General features: G+C 35.8%; 1 protein-coding gene across 6 annotated transcripts in view; it reads left to right on the top strand.

The window, feature by feature from the left end:
- ELF2 (E74 like ETS transcription factor 2) overlaps positions 1-17409 on the top strand; it is a 97062-nt gene that overhangs the window by 38898 nt on the left and 40755 nt on the right. For 5 of the 6 annotated variants that reach the window (XM_055316996.1, XM_055316994.1, XM_055316998.1 and 2 more), the window contains exon 4: positions 8839-9004. In XM_055316996.1, coding sequence (XP_055172971.1) covers positions 8839-9004 — 166 coding nt within the window. Of the gene's footprint in view, positions 1-8838; positions 9005-16770; positions 16874-17409 lie in introns of those variants that run through there. The other variant, XM_055317005.1, reaches the window with a different exon arrangement.

Genomic DNA, 17409 nt, shown 5'->3' with positions numbered 1-17409 from the left:
GGCACACAACTGATGAATCACTGAAATCTATACTTCTGAAACTAATAATACACTATATGTTATTAATTAAATTTAAATTTTTAAAAATCCTTCTACCAAAATAAAATAAAATAGTCCATGTTTTAAAAAAAAGTCGGATGCTTAACTGACTTAGCCACCTAGGTGTCCCACATTCAATAATTTTTAAAGGATTGAAATCATGCAGAGAAAGTTGTTTGACCAAAGCATAATTATGTTAGAAATTAACAAAAACGTTTGCAAAATCTTTAGATATTTGGATACTAAACAGCTCACTTTTATAGAACTCATGGTTTAAAAAGAAATCACAAGAGACATTAGAGAATATCCTAATGGAATGAAAATGAGAACACAATATATTAAAATTTGAGGAATGTAGGTAAAGCAGTACACAGAGGGAAATTTATAGCTTCTTTTTTTTAAAAATAAAGATTATTTATTTATTATTCATGAGAGACAGAGAGAGGCAAACACAGAGGCAGAGGGACTGATGTGGGACTCGATCCCAGGGCTGAGGTATCATGCCCTGAGCCAAAGGCAGACACTCAATCGCTGAGCCACCCAGGCATCCCAGTTTATGGCTTCAAATACTTATATTAGAAAGAGTGTAGCCTAAAATCATTTAAGCTTTTTTTTTTTTTATTTAAGCTTTTATCTCAATCAGCTAGAATATGAGGATAAAATTAAACCCAAAGTAGAAGGGAGGAAATAACCAAGATAAAGGTCAGTAAAGTAGAAAATGGACAAACATTAGGGAAATTAACAGCTGGTCCTTTGAAAAGATTAATAAGGGACACCTGGGTGGCTCAGCATTTAAACACCTGCCTTCGGCCCAGGGCATGATCCTGGAGTCCTGGGATTGAGTTCCGCATTGGGCTCCCTGCATGGAGCCTGCTTCTCCCTTTGCCTGTGTCTCTGCTCCTCTCTCTGTGTCTCTCATGAATAAATGAATAAAATCTTTATTTAAAAAAAGAAAAGATTAATAAAATTAATAAATCTCTAAGTAGACAGCCAAAGGGGGGGGGAAGCAAGTCAAAAATTACTAGTATAAGGAATGAAAGAGCCATTAGTATAGATACTAAATATTATGAACAATTTTATGCCAATAAGCCTCTTAACCCAGATAAAATGGACAAAATCCTTGAAAGTCATTCCAACAGGAATAGAAAGTCTGAATAGCCCTCTATCTTAAAATAAATTGAAATTCTAGTAAAAACCTTTTCCACAAAGAAATTTCCATGGCAAAGTGGCTTTATTAATCATCTGGGCCTGCTTTTTTTTTTTTTTTTTTTTAAAGTAGTCTCCAGGCCCAGCATGGAGCCCACGGCAGGGCTTGAACTCACAACCTTGAGATCAGAGCCCTGAGATCAGGACCTGAGCTGAGATCAAGAGTCAGACATTCAACTGACAGAACCACCCAGGTGCTCTGGCTTTGTTGATGATTTAACAAGCATTTAGGGAAGAAATAATAACAATCTTATAGAACTCTTTTAGGAAATAGACATCATAGCATTTCCTAACTCATTTTGAGTCCAGCATTATCCTGATACCAAGATAAAAAATACACAGGCGCGGGGGATCCCTGGGTGGCGCAGCGGTTTGGCGCCTGCCTTTGGCCCAGGGCACGATCCTGGAGACCCGGGATTGAATCCCACGTCGGGCTCCCGGTGCATGGAGCCTGCTTCTCTCTCTGCCTCCCTCCCTCTCTCTCTCTCTCTCTCTCTCTCTCTCTCTCTCTGTGACTATCATAAATAAAAAAAAAATACACAGGCAAAGAAAACTACAATGTCCTTCATGGGCACATTCAAAAACATTCTTGATAAAATACTAGCATTTAAACCCAGTAGCATATAAAAGGGATCTATGTCCCAATAAGGTAGGTTTACTCAATCAGTGCAGTTTATCACATTAACAAAAAAAAATCATGTGATCATATCAGTAGGCACAAAAAACCCTTTAGGCAACTTCTTCAACCCTATAAGTGCATCTGTGAAAAACCCACAGCCACATCATGCTTAAAGGTGAAAAAGGAATGTTTTCCTTGTGAGGTTGATAGTAAAGCAAAGATGTCTGCTCTAATCACTTCTATTCAACATTGCAGTGGTGACCTTGCTGCAGGGTAAGAAAAATAAAAGACGTATAGATTGGAAGAGAAGAGTAGAAGTGTCTGTATTTCTAAATGATACAGTCATGTGTATAGAAATTCCTAAGAAGGGACACCTGGGTGGCTCAGTTGTTGACTTTCTGCCTTTGGCTCAGGCTGTGACCCCGGGGTCCTGGGATCGAGTCCCGCATCGGGCTCCCTGCATGGAGCCTGCTTCTCCCTCTGCCTGTGTCTGCCTCTTTCTCCGTGTCTCTCATGAATAAATGAATAAAATCTTTAAAAAAATTTAATAAGAAATCTATACAACTGTTAGAAGTAATAAATTTAGAACATGTGAATATGTAAAATTCCACTACGCTCATATGTCTTTGCGAAATACAACTGGAAAATGAAATTTAAGAAGCAGTGCTTTTGGGGCACGTGGGTGGCTCAGTCAGTTAAAGCATCTGTCTTTGGCTCAGGTCATGATCCCAGGAGCACGGAGTCAGTCTCTCTGCTAAGCAAGCAGAGGCCTGCTTCTCCCACTCCCTCGGTCCCTCTCCCTGCTTGTGCTGTCTCTCACTCTTGCTTACCTTCTCTCTCTCCCTCAAATAAATAAATAAATAAATGAATAAAATCTTAGGGGAAAAAAGTACTGGTTAGCAGCATAAAAGTAACATAGGGATATGTTTAAGGAAGTAACTAAAAGATCTGTATGGAGACAACCACAACATAATGTTGAGAGAAAGTAAACCTGAATAAATGAAGAGTTATACCATGTTTATAGATCGGAAGACTTACATCAAAGAAAGTCAGAGGGCTTATCTACCTGCTTTAAAGATTTCCCTTGACATTCCAGTAATTGAGACAGTGTAGTTTGATATGTCAATAGACATGTAAATCAGTTGACATAATATGGAGCCACGTAAGACTGATTATTTTTCAATAATGGTGGCAATGTAATTTGGTGGAGAAAGGATAGTCTTTTAAACAATGGTGAAACGTTTGGATATCCATATGCAAAAGAATGAACTCAATCCTTTCTGACATCATACACCATGAATAGCTCAAAATTGATCCTGGAATTAAATGTTTAAACTATAAAAACTTCTGGAAGAAAACACAGGAGAAAATTTTTTGGATCAGTGGTTTCTTTAGATTGAACACAAAAACTTGAAAAAACTTGAAAAAAATGATGAATTTTTATTTATTTTTTTTGATGAATTTTATTTAAATTAAAAATGAATGTTCTTCAAAAAAATCTTTAAAAAGATGAAGCAAAATTTGGAAAAATACTAAATATACTGACAAAGGATTTATATTCAGAATACATAGTAAGTTGGAGGTAATACATTAAAATGGGGGAAAGATTTGAAAGGATAATAATATATGACTGGCCAATAAGTGCATATAAAAATGCCCAATATTATTCACTGTCAGGGAAACACAAATTAAAACCACAGGCAAGGGTGCCTGAGTGGCTCAGTCAGTTCAGTGTCTGCCTTCAGCTCAGATCGTGATCCCAGGGTCCCGAGACTAAGCCCCGTATCCAACTCCTTGCTCAGCAGGAAGCCTGTTCTCCCTTTCCCTCTGCATGCCACTCCCCCTGCTTGTGCTTTCTCTCTTTGTCAAATAAGTAAATAAAATCTTAAAAACAAAAACCAGAGGGAGATACTACTACATACTTACGCAGAATGGCAAAAATAACAGAGGGATACCGTGTGTTGGAAAGGTTGTAGAGCACTGGAACTCTCATTTATAGTGCAAATATAAAATAGTACAATTTGAGTATTCTTTTAAAATGAAGTATACAATTACTGTATGATCTGGTAAATTGACTCAGGTGAATATGGAATAGAATGGAACAGAAGGGTGGGGAAGAGCAGGGGCTTTCACAGGAGCATTACAGCCCAGGTTATGATAATTTGTTATAGTAGCTCCAAGAATTAATATACCCACCTTTGCAGCCTTATTTCCTGCATTACTTCTCATAGCTCTTTGATTACTTGCTTTGCCCCTAATTCCCCAATGTGAAAGCCTCTCTGACTTTTGCTCGTGTTCATCCTGTAGCCTACAATTGCCTTCCACATCCTTTTCATCCATTCATGACCCAGTTCTAGGAAGTCTTCTATCATCCCCCAATCTGAATCAATTCAACACCTAACAAGTGGGTTGAGGGTTATATTTCAGAGTGTTAAAAACCATTGTTTTGTGTGTTCAACCTTCGTTTTAGACAAATGAGGAGTCATGAAAGCTTTTTGTACAAAGAAGTAATACAGACAATTCTGATTATAGTGTGAAGAGATGCCTTCCAAAGTTGAGGGCAAATAGTAGGTTTGAATACTATTGCTAATGTTACAATATGATGATTAGCTGTCACTGATCGAGTATTTACTTTGTTCTAAACGCTGTGCTAAGTGTATGTACTTTGTGGATATTTAATTCTCAAGGGACTTTGAGAGGTATGAATATTGTAATTTTTTTAAATGTGAAGAAATAGGTTGAGAGAAGAACACAGGACAGGGAAACAGGTACAGATGTTAACAATTTGTTTTAACATTTATTTATTTATTTAGTTAGTTAGTTTTAACATTTAAACATGTTAAGCTTAGAGTATTAGCTGATTATTCTTGTATTGATGTTAAGTTGGTAGTTTAAAATCTGGTTCGGGAGTTCAGGAGATGAGTCAGAGGAGAAGACAAATATTTAGTAATCATTAGTATAGAGGTGCTATTTTTAAAATAAGCCCTAAGAATGGGTGGCCTTGCCAGGGAAGGTAGAAGAGAGTAAAAGGGAAATGCTGAAGACAGAACCATAGAAGGTTGGCTATGTTTTAGTCGCTGGAGACGGAAGAAGAATCAAAGATGCTTAAAAGCAGAGTGGTAGAGAGAGAACAAAAATGACGGAAGCGACAGTTTTTAAAGTGAGGTAAGAGTGTAAGAGTCTGCAGAAAGGGAAAGGAGGATGAAAGCTGGAATAGAATTTTGTCCTTCTTGACATTTAAGAGAATAGTTTCAGTGTGGTGGTGGAATCCAGATCACAAGGTAGGTGTAGATAACTAGTCAGGGAGTTAAACTATCTTTTGAGAGGGTATACAGGTAAAAGAAGCAAAGATCTGGAGTTCAGTTGAAAGAATTGAACATTTTTAATAAAGATTTTTTTCTTTTTTATAAAAATTAAGGAGAAGGATGGGGCGTCTCAGTCGGGTAAGCGTCTGCCCTCGGCTCAGGTCATGATGTCAGGGTCCTGGGATGGAGCCCCACAGGGGGGCTCCCTCTCATCGGGGAGCCTGCTTCTCCCTCTCCTCCCTCCTTGTGCTCTCTCTCTGTCTCTCAAATAAATAAAATCTTTTTAAAGAAGTTAATGAGAAGGAACCATTGAGATCTTAAAACCCAACTAACATGTTTAAGAGAGAAGAGTAGGTCTAGAATCCTAATTGGTGGAGAAGAGAGTATAGATGGGGGAATTGGCTTTATGCAGACTTCTAGACCTCAAGTATTTCATAGTTTAGAAAATTTATTTCCTGCTGGTAAGGTGGAGGCGGAGAGTTCACAATATAAAATGATTTCAGGTTAATGTTACCATTAATAATACTCTTAGATTTCAGAGGAATGAGAGAAGTTATAAATCTCTTGGGTTATATACAAATATTTACTGGGTGGGTCAGTACTAGCCTCAAATGCTACTTATGTTGTTGCTTTCTGAGTTTTTGATGAGTGTAGATCTCATCAGTCTTTTCTTACCCCACGCTTCTCATTAACAGCTATTACAGCTAAGTGACGCTGCCTGTAGGTTGTGGTTATAAAGCTGAGCAGGCAGCATAGAGATTCAACTGTTAGTATATCCAGTTTGTGGAAAAAGTTGTTTTTTTTTTTTAAAGGCTTATTTATTTGAGAGACAGAAAGTGCTTGAGTAAGGGGTAGGACACAGGGAGAGGGGAAGCCGACTCCCTATGAACACAGAGCCTGACAGGGGGCTCAGAGCTTGATCCCAGGACCCTAAGATAGTGACCTGAGCCGAAACCAAGAGTCAGTCGCTTAACCAAGTGAGCCACCCAGACGCCCCAGGATGTTTTTTTTTTTTTAATGTTAAATTTTTTTTGTCTTACAGAGTAGGAAATTCAATGTTAATATTCAGCATATGCTTGCTTATTTTTAATTTATTATACATTTGTTTTTAATATGTTTAAAATTTATTGTGAAATATTTGATGCAAAATGAAGTGTATAAAATATATGTTTAAGAGCAAAAAAATAGTACGTATCAATCAGGTTAAAAAAATAGAAATTAGTAGTATTTTGGAATATTAAATGTGTCCCCTTTCTTAATAACCCCAGAGATGCCATTATCCTGACTTAATAAATGGTAATATTCCTTTACTTTCCATTATAGTTTTGTCTTTGTATATATTCCTTTTTTTTGTATATATTCCTAAACAACATGTTGTTTACTTTCAAAAAATGATTAATGTTCCAAGCTGAGTTAGGGAAGGATAGTATTACCACAGTTAGATTACAGTTTCCAGGAAAAGGAGGAGTAGTCTGGCATCAGGTTCACTGAGTTTCAAGAGGTTCTACTCAGGAAATCAGCAAGCAATGTTATGAGTTAGTTCTTAGAAACATAGGGCCGTCTTGGTCGGGTATCAGGCAATAGTATGATCTGGTGTTGAAGGTTTGTTCAGCAGGTATACATGCAGTCACAGGGAAAGAATGCTGGTTGGTTGTTTTTTGTTTTGTTTTGTTTTGTTTCTAGGCTTTGTGGTCTTCTTCCAACACTTAAGGGTAGATCAAAGCGGAACACATCTTGGAGGTGAAATGAGTCTTAACTGATCCAGGTAGCAATACAAGGTAGAGTGAATAGATAAAGCAAACCAAATATGAATGAAAACCAGGAATAGGCTTATCTGGACACTCTGTCCTTAGGAGCAATGCCAGTGGTTATCTTGGTGATGACAGTTTATAATGCTGTCTCAAGAATCATGTTCCTACAATCCAGACTGGTGGCCCTATAAATCTAGTGCATAGCGGGCATCCCGGAATCTCTCTTCACAAGATTCTCTTGAAGATTACTGTCATCTCTCCCATTTTGGATCTCCTGTATTCTCTATCTTGAGTTGTTGTCTTTATTAAAATTTTACTTTTGTTTTGATGAAATACACTCTCCGCTTGCTTCTTGAGAAAGGATGTATGGAAGGTAAATGTTTTGAGATCTTTTGTATCTGAGAAGGTATCTTATTTTCATAAGGTGATTTGACTGGCTGAAGAATTCTAGGTTAGAAATAATGTTCCTTTACAATTTGAAGAAATTGTTTCACTGTCATTTCCTTCTAATATGACTGTTGAGAAGACAGAAGTCTGAGTCCATATTCTTTGCATGTGACCTGTATTTTCTCTCTAGAAACTTTAAAATCTTCCTTTCTGTCCCCAGCGTTGTGATGTTTCACAGTGGCATGCTTCAGTGTAGTTCTCCCTTAACTTTTTATATTAAGTATCTGGTGGGTCCTTTCAAATGGGCAGCTTGTATCTTTCAGCTCTAGGAAATTTTCTGGAATTCTTTTGATTTCTTTCCAACTTTTTTTTCCCCCTCCTCTATTTTCTCCTTCTGGAACTCTATTATTCAGATATTGGACCTCCTGGACTGGTCCTCTAATACTGTTCTGTCTTCTGTCCTGTTTTTCAAAACTTTATCTTTTTTCTCTGATTTCTGGAAGACTGCCTCAATTTTATCTTCCAACCCTCTGTCTTTTTTATTTCAGTCATTGTGTTTTTAACTTCTAGGAACTCTTTCTTTTTAAATATCTTTATTAAATTGTATTCTGTTCTTGTTTTATGGATATAATATCTTACCTGTCTGAGGAATATGACTATGTGTGTGTGTGTGTGTGTGTGTGTGTGTGTGTGTGTGTGTATTCTGTGGTAGAGGCTTTTCCTTAGATGGTTAATAATACTTGGCTGTCTGGTCATGATTAAAAGTGGAGGACTAAAAAGCTGATTGAAAATTCTCTTTTTAATGCAGGATCAATGCTAATAAATGTGCCTAATATACCTCAAAAGATGCTCTTGTTTTTCCCTCACCAGAAAGTTAATTCTCCAATCTTCTGCTGAGATGAGGGCCAGTTGCCCAGCATCATGGAGGAGGGAACAGGTCTAGGAATTAAAGTGCTTTTCAAACAGCTTTAATGGAACCTTCCTGTTTGAACCCCTCCTTTCTCTACCACCTGCTGCTCCACTTCCAGGAGTAATGGGTACTGCCTTCTGTGGGTTCTCCACTGTAAAGTGTGTCATTTCTCAGCTTCTTTTTGCTGCCAGACTGTGATTTGGCTTTCCCGGGTCTGCTAAACCATTTCATAACACTTACCCATCCACTTTCAATCTTCCAAAATTTTGTTGCTCTTATTTCTTCTCCTTTGTTGCTCTTATCTCTTCTCTTTATGGATTTGTGTTAAAAAGTCTTTTACTTTGTTTTTGTGGGTTTTGTGAGACAGTGCAGTTACATGCATGTTTTTAATTTGTCATATTAACTCTGAAGTCCTGCTTATTTAAAATGTTTATGTCTTACCTCCTGAGATTTGAAAAGATGATTAAAGTTCCCTTTTCATCTCGTTTTGGTTTTTACATTCATACTCGTAATACGTGAAACTTGTTGTGTAGCCCCCTTGACACTATGTGAACTCAAGTATTTATAAGTAAATCCAGAATTTGTGAATTAAAAGGTTGTTTTCTAAATTTGCTCTTACAGGAAAGTGAAAAGGTTTCTGAATATCCAGCAGTGATTGTGGAGCCAGTTCCAAGTGCCAGGTTAGAGCAGGGCTATGCAGCCCAGGTCCTGGTTTATGATGATGAGACTTACATGATGCAAGATGTGGCCGAGGAACAAGAAGTCGAGACCGAAAATGTGGAAACAGGTAGAAGTCTCATAAAATGTTCATTACTTGTGAGTTCTTATTTGATGTGTCCACATTACTATTGCTAAATGAATAATATACCACAGAACCTCTTTCTGCTTTGGAAACTGGTGGCAAATCTTTCATTGAAGGGAATTTTTTATAAAGTTCAACATTACAATTCTTTGAAGTATAACAGGTTTCAAATCATGGACCCTAAGGACAAGTTTATAGGCCCATAATAATAAAATTATTGTTAACATTTTTTTTCTAAGAGTGTGAGTATTGACTAGTTACTTATAGAAGTCTTTAGGCTAGTATAGGAGGGTAACTAATTCAAAAACAAACACAGTATTCTCATTCTATAACCAATTAAGAATTTCTTTGAATTGGTGGAGCAGCATGATTCCTTTTTTCTTAGATCAGGAGCATCTTTCTAACAGTCTATCAGAGTCTTCTTCCCTTTTTGTCTTCTGAGAAATTTTGGTATTTCATCTGTCTGTGGTGAGATAACTATATGTTTAATTGGAGGTTAATCTATATAATTCTTGGAAACCATTTCATTTTTGCCACTGACCATAAAGAAAATAGAGTATTTTACCAGAAAGACTGTAATGACTATTTTTATAATAATAAACGTTAAAATTTATCTTTAGCTCTTAATGGAGAAAAAGAATCCTTATACTTGGTTTATAATTCTAATGAACACCCTTAAGTATGTATGTATGTACGTACATATGTATTTATGTAGGCTCCATGCCCAGCGTGAAGCCTGACATGGGACTTGAACTCATGACCAGGAGATCAAGACCTGAGCTGAGATTAAGAGTTAACCAACTGAGCCACCCAGTTGCCCCAGCGTTCTTAAGTATTTAGATAAATTTCTATAAATGTAGCAAAGTCTCATGATTAAAAATTTTGAATATTTGATGTTTCTCTGCTTGTGGAGGCCCAGTAGCACACCCTAAGACTATTAGCTTAGTCTAGCTTAGTGGCTTAATGCTGCCCTTCCTCCAGTTTCACTTTTATTTTGTTTTTTTCTCTCCAGTTTTATTTTTTATTGAGCTAAGGGATTAAAAGTTACCTTGCTCTGCAGAGCAATGATTACAGCAGTGCCTGCAAACCCCATGTGAAGGGATAATCAGTTCATTTTCTCAAAATAGGTAGCTACACACTTTATAGAGACTTTGTGACTAGACTGGAGTGGTACGTGACGGACAGTAGATAATGGAAGTGGCAGGAAGATATATGCATGTTTTTTTGAGGGTTTTGGAGAGTTTTCCAGTCTGAAGCCAGAAGCATCATGGCAGAGATGAATTTTCTTCTTGAGGAAAAGAATTGTGAAAACAGTTAAAAGTATTATGCAGGATGATATTTTGAAGTAGATTTTGTAACTGATTTTATTATGGAAGTATAACTAGAGTGTAACTAAACAAAACTAGTAGCACAAGGGAAAAAAGCATGATAGCTTACATTGAAAAAAAAAAGAGCCGGTTTGAAATTTCTTGAAAGTGTTCTGTTTGTTTTTTGTTTGTTTGTTTTCAAAATTTATTTATTCATGAGAGACCCACAGAGAGAGGCAGAAACACAGGCAGAGGGAGAAGCAGGCTCTGTGCGGGGAGCCTGATGTGGGACTCGATCCCAGGACCCTGGGGTCACGCCCTGGGCTGAAGGCAGATGCTCAACCAATGAGCCACCCAGGCGTCCCCTGGAAAATGTTTTGATCAAAAAAAAATAAAAAAGACTATTATTTTGGTAACAAATGGGAAACTTTTTAAAATATGAAAACTACAAATTCCCATTAAAAAATTTTAAAAAATTTAAATTATGGATACTTATCACATTAAAATACCAGAGCAGGGCTGAGCTCCGGTGGCTCAGCGGTTTAGTGCTGCCTTCAGCCCAGGGCGTGATCCAGGATCAAGTCTCATGTCGGGCTCCCTGCGTGGAGCCTGCTTCTCCCTCTGCCTGTGTCTCTGCCTCTCTCTCTCTGTGTGTGTGTGTGTCTCTCATGAATGAATAAATAAAATCTTTTTAAAAAAAATAAAATAAAATGCCAGAGCAGATCAGCCAAATCTTATTGATTGTATAAATTGATGATCAGTGCTTCATTGAATTACTTAGGTAAAAACAATTTCAAATAGGAAGCGAATATCATCTGTTCAAAGGATTTTACTTAGTTATCTTGAACTCTAAGGGTGATGACAGTCATTTGCTGGGCACAGGTATGAATGATTGTGATATTGAAAAACGGAATATACATCATCTGGCTAAAAAGAACAGTTACTTTTGTGATATTTTAAAAGTGGTTTTTGACTAGTTGGTAATATGTTTTAGATTGGTTTTTCTTCAACACTAAAAGGAAATGTTAGTAAATAACTCACATTATTCTAAAATAGTCTAAAAGTACTTGAGAAGTTCATCTTAAACATTTTTTAAAAATGTATGTTTGCTTTATTACTTCAAAAAATAAAGAATAGTATAGTATAGCTATTCTTGTCTCTCTTTATAGAATAACACTGTGAAACTTAGAATTCATTTACAGCTCTTTTAAAGGCAATGCCAAATTCAGACTGAAATCTGCTGGCTCATACATCTCATAAATGTATAATTAGAACAATTTAAAATACTCCCATTTATTCATCATAAGGCATGTAGAACTTGAGACTACAATATACGGACTTACTTGAAAATACATGTGGCTAATGTAACTTTCTAAGGATTGTTAATATCTATAGATTAGTTTAGAATCAGCTAATCTAAGCTTAATTTTTTAATTTAAAGAATAAAATGCATTTTTAAAAAGATTTTATTTTCATATAATCTCTATACCCAGCATGAGGCTTGAATTTAACAATCCCGAGATCAAGAGTCCCATGCTCTAATGACTGAGCCAGCCAGGCACCCCATAAAGAATAAAATGCATTTTTAAACAAGTTAAAATATGAATAAATATTTTTTCATTCTTCTGATATCTAGAACCTATACAGATAAATAAAGCTGTTATGACTAATCCTAATGTATGTTTCCTTTTAGGTAGTTGATTAGGATCAGGTTCATTTCTTGTGGTGCTAGACATTTTTAACCTAAATTCCAGATATGTATAGGCTTTGGAAAAGAAGCTGACTGGGGAGAAAAGGAAAAGGAGTATTTATAAGATGTCTACAGCAGTTTTTATTTGGTGAATTGGTGGAAATGAGATCGTATAGAACAAGATTTCCTTTTGTACATCTAGGAACTACTTCCTGGAATGCTCCTGTATTATAACTTAAATTATATTAGTCTAAAAATGTTCATAATTACACTTACTGACCTGTTTTATTCGTTTCCTGCATGTTTACACTGAAGCTTTTCTTCTTTTTTTCCTATATACCCATATGTATATGTCTCCAACAGAAATAATGTTCATGATGAAATCCAGGCAGGAGTACTAAAATTATATAGTGATGTACATTTAGCCATCCTAATTATTTTATGTATAAAATGATTTCTCATTTTGTTAGTTGTAACTGTAGGCTATTTTGCTTCACCTTTTGTATAGACAAAGAAAATGTACATTTTCCTCACAGAGCTTATATGTAATAGTAACCCTCTCAAATTTTATAGGAAAAACCAAACATGTTTGAGACTTTAAAAATAAGCGTATTCATCTATAAATTGCCTTTTTAAAAAATAAAATTGTTTTTTGATGATAACTGGAGATCAATAATCATAAAGTGTCTTTAAGGAATGGTAATGGAGTATGAGTGAAGGGTGGTCTTGACTGGCAGGCTGAAAGTACCTTTGCCAGTGGCTGCAGACCCCACCAGCTCTGGAGGCCTGCTAGATAGACTGAGGTGGTGAGTTGGGGATGGAGAGGAGTCTCTGGGATTCCCTACTAAGATTTGAAGATGTAGCTTTTATGTTCACTCTCAAAAAATTATATATGTGTATATATATATATACACATACATACGTATGTATAAAATACATACAAATTTTAAAGGTTATTAGACAGATTGCCATTTAACAAGTAGTTAAGTTTATGCCAATGCAACTAATAGTAGCTAAATGTTGATAGAAATCTTTTAAGGCTTAGCTGAGTAGATTGACCTATTTAGGATCTGTTTCTTCATTTTGCACTTTAACTTACTGTATTTATCCCCTTAAACTTCTACTTTAATTTATGATAATATATCAGTAAATAGTTTGCATTTCTTATGTACGAGGGTACTTTCTTCAACATGTTTCTTTCCCTCAAGGGGTTAATAATTTACATATATGTATAAGTTAATAATATATAATATATATTATATTGAAAATATAAGGCAGTATAGAATCAACTGAATGCTATTTACGAAGTTAAAGAAATTTTCAGAAGAAAGTTCAATTTACAGAATTAGGGAATGGTTAGAGAAAGTAAAGGAGGACAAATGGTGGGATTTGGATGGGACAAGATAGGAGGTAAGTGAAAGGCAGAGGGAAATATAATTAATAATGGGTGGAATATTGAAGTTTAAGGCAAGTTTAGAAGTTACTGAGTAAATGAGACCATGACAGGGAGTTCAATTAAGAGTTGTGACTAAAATACCATTTGAATCCAAGAGTTAGTGATTAGGCATGTAAGAAGCAGAAAGACTTGGAAGGTTTTGAGTAGAAAGTACTATGTAATTAGTATCTCAGGAGATACAGGATGATTGTAGGGGAAGGGATGAAGCAGGAAGACTAGCTGTTGTAATATGAGTTAAGGGATGACTTGAGTTAAACAAGGTAGAAACCACAGGAACAGAAAGGGCTTATCTAAGTAATACTACTACATAAGATCTAGCAATACTTTTTTTTTTTTTAAGATTTTATTTATTTATTCATGAGAGACATAGGGAGAGAGAGGGAGAGACACAGGCAGAGGAAGAAGCAGACCCCATGCAGGGAGCCTGATGTGGGACTCAATCCCCTGTCTCCAGGATCAGGCCCTGGGCCAAAGGGGGCGCTAAACCCCTGAGCCACCCGGGCTGCCCAGATCTAGCAATACTTGACATGACAAATTAGGGGGACAGGCACAGTTAGGTAGATATTACTCAGTTTTTTTAACCCTACGTGATGGCCGTAGTATCATATAGGGATTTGAGGAAGGCAAGACTGTTTTGGGAAGCATATAAGTCTGGTAGTGTTGATTTTGAGTTGAAGCAGAGCTTCTAAGGAGAAATATTTAGGTATTTAAAGGTGCACAAATGTATAGTTAGGGTCCTATCACAAGGGAGATGTTATACTCAAATTAGAACAATTTAAAAATATTTAATAAATGACTAGTCATAAATATATGGGCAAGTATAGGGTGACCATAAAAAATAGAACTGTAGTTCAGAGGTGGCAGTAGCAGAGTTGTTTCTTCCCACAGGGAGGGAATGATTGCTGGAAACCAGAAGGAGAGAGCCCTGGAGAACGAGGATCACCTTGGGAGAATCTGGAACCTTTGGTCAAGGATACAGCTGGCTTGAGGGTGATGGCACAGAGAGGGAGCCAGGGAATCAGGACTCTGATTTTCTTCTCCTTCTTGCCTCTAATCCCCTGCCAAGGCTCTCCACTGACCAAGTGCAATCTAAAACAATAGGATGTTGAAGTCAGCCTTCTGGGACAGAGAGCAGCATCAAGAAGGGTGGAGAATAGATCTGGAGGGGCAAATAGAAGTTATCTAGTACAACTGAAGCTTAGTAAAGAAAGGTCAAGGAGAGATGGTTTTGGAAATCAGTAATTGATGCCATGGAAATAAATGGAATCTCCAAAAGCAAAGGTATTTGAGAGATTTCTCCAAGGGAAAGATATTTAAATTCTGTGTTTGACTCTCTGTGATCAAGAACAAAGGACACAGGATTAAGGAAGTAACCTTAGGGAATGTTTACATTTTGAGGAACAGAAGAAGAGCCAAGAATAGTCAGATACGATAGAAAGTCCTATTCCTGAGGTTAATATTTTTTTCTTTTAAAGCCTTTTTACGTAGTTGTCTTTAGAAGAAAAGGGAAGAATATTGATAGTTAGTCTTGGTTTCAGATTCCTACTTTATTACTTACCTATCAGTGTTTAACTTTTTTGTGTCTGTTTCACAGTCATAAAATAGTAATTCAAGATTGTGAGGACTATATAAAATAAATATACAAAGCACAGTGCTTGTGATGTAGTAAGGGCTCCATAAGTATTTCCTTAACTTCATTAGGACCTTTGCTTATGTCTTCAAATATGGAGAAGGTCTTTTATACATTAAAACAGAACATTTGTTTACTTCTGTTTTATTTTTCTCTTTCCTTTGACTTCACTTTAAAAAAAAAACAACAAATGCTCTATACCTTCAGTCTGTGCTTTTTCCTTGTTATTCCTTCCTTAAGTTACTGTGCTTTGGCACCTACATTTATCATTCTTCTGAAGCTCTTTATTAGATTTCAAAAGCCACTCCTCTGCCAAGATCAGTCACCCACGGAATCATCCAGTAGATCCTTCTTAATCTGGCCTTCTTATCTACTGAAACATTGTATTCTAGGTTTCCTTATTACCCCTTGCCTGGACTTTGCTATTTATGCTTCTGAGCTTTTGTGCAAGTATAGTTTTCTGTCAATACTGTGATTAGGTATTATCCATTTCTTCAAGGCCCAGCTACATGAAGCTTTCCACAGTGGTCATGGCCTACATTAAGGATGCTCTTTCCTGATCTTGTGTTAGACCATCTGGACTAAAGCACTTGATCATTTACTTTCCTATACTGTTCTTGTGTGTATACATACTCCTTCTGTTTTCAAAGTGGATATATAAGTCTCTTGAAGACAGAGACCATATATTTAAATTTTGTTGAATATAGTATATAGTGTTTAACACATAGCTCTTAGGAAATAAAGATTGAAATAAATTGATTTTTGCCTCAGTATTGCAGATAACTGAGAACCATCTATATAAAATCTTAAATATATTTTCTTTTTTGAAAAGGTTTATATGCTAAACCTTGAATACTTCAGTGTTATTTAAAATATAAAAAGGTAGTCATCCAAAAACATAAATATGACCATCCAAAATATATCAGAGCCATAATGTTGTCATATTAGATTAACTTCATCTGAAGGTCACAACAGGTTTTAATCATTCATTCTTATACCTAAATTAGATTTTTTTCTTATGATAAAATCAATACATGCTCATTGGAGAAATTGGGAAGTATTAAAAAGAAAAACAGTGAAAATCACTTATAATCTTACCAGCAAGGGAACAGCAAGTACTGCTTTTTATATTTCCTGCTGGTCTTTTAAAAATGTATATTTTAAGCAAAATTAACATCATGTTTTGTAATACAAGTAGATTTATTAATCTTTACAAAAGACATGGCTGAAAGCAGTCTGGTAGCTTCTTACTTCTCTCTTCTGATCCTTAGGACCAGGACTTTGGTTTTTAACCCGGTAGCAAAACATAAAAATTTGGTGTTAATAGTTAAATAATTCAAGAAAACTTTTTTGTGATCAACAAAATTGTGTTTAGAGACTAGTTGAAAAGGTAGACAAATGATAAGAATTTTTACATAATTCAACAAGAAAGAACTGCTTTTTTTTTTAAGTAAATGAAAGCTTAGCTTTTTAAAGTGCAGTTTTAAAAAATAAAACGAGATTTCTGTCTTAAAAAATAAGTTCAGGAGCCAAATTTCTTTCTTGAAAAATCTCAAGATTATTTTGACTTCATGATGAGCTGTGATAACTTTTGTATTTGTTATACCATCAGAAATCCTCCCTGTGGCACAAAAGGACTCTTTTAATTAGAACATATTGTTGCCACAGGGAGGTAGAAGATCGACATGAAAAACTGGGGATCTGAAAAGGAGCCCCTATCCTAGGATTACCTGAAGGTGAAACAGATTGAGCCAGAAGGAAGACAATGCTGGTAGGTTGGTTTTTAATTTACTAAGAATGTTTACAATTTTACATTTAATTACAATTATTTCAACTACTTCTACCATATTTTTGTTTAAAGGGTGACAATGATTCCTCCTTAAGGAGAGAAAAATAATACAACAGTGTCTTTCCTCCTAAATAATTTGTTATCTTTGCTAACCCCTGCCATGTTCCTAATATTTGTTTCTTTTTATAGATTAAGCTCTAGGGCTATTTCATGCCTCCACTTCCTTGGAAGCTACTACTGACTGAACATCTTCAAGTCTTTTTTTTTTTTTTTCATTTCTGTTATTTCTGCTTCTTAAATCTAACTTTTCCTGCATTTTTATTTAAAGAAGCATTTTCTTTCAGTTATCTACTTTTTGAGTTTAGCCTAGTCACTAGTTTTCTAAAAACGTAAAACATGAATCTTAAATTTATTTAGTTTTGATTCTAGAACTGTTTGAATTATAATTGTACTGTGATTTAGACCAGTTAGAAAGCATTATTAGAGAAAAGTTTAAAATATTTTAATAACTGTGTCTC

The sequence above is a fragment of the Nyctereutes procyonoides genome, unplaced genomic scaffold, assembly GCF_905146905.1.
Source record: "Nyctereutes procyonoides isolate TBG_1078 unplaced genomic scaffold, NYPRO_anot_genome, whole genome shotgun sequence".
In the NCBI taxonomy this organism is placed as follows: Eukaryota; Metazoa; Chordata; class Mammalia; order Carnivora; family Canidae; genus Nyctereutes; species Nyctereutes procyonoides.
The sequence above is the reverse complement of the archived record's forward strand: the minus strand, read 5'-3'. Positions and strand labels throughout refer to the sequence as shown.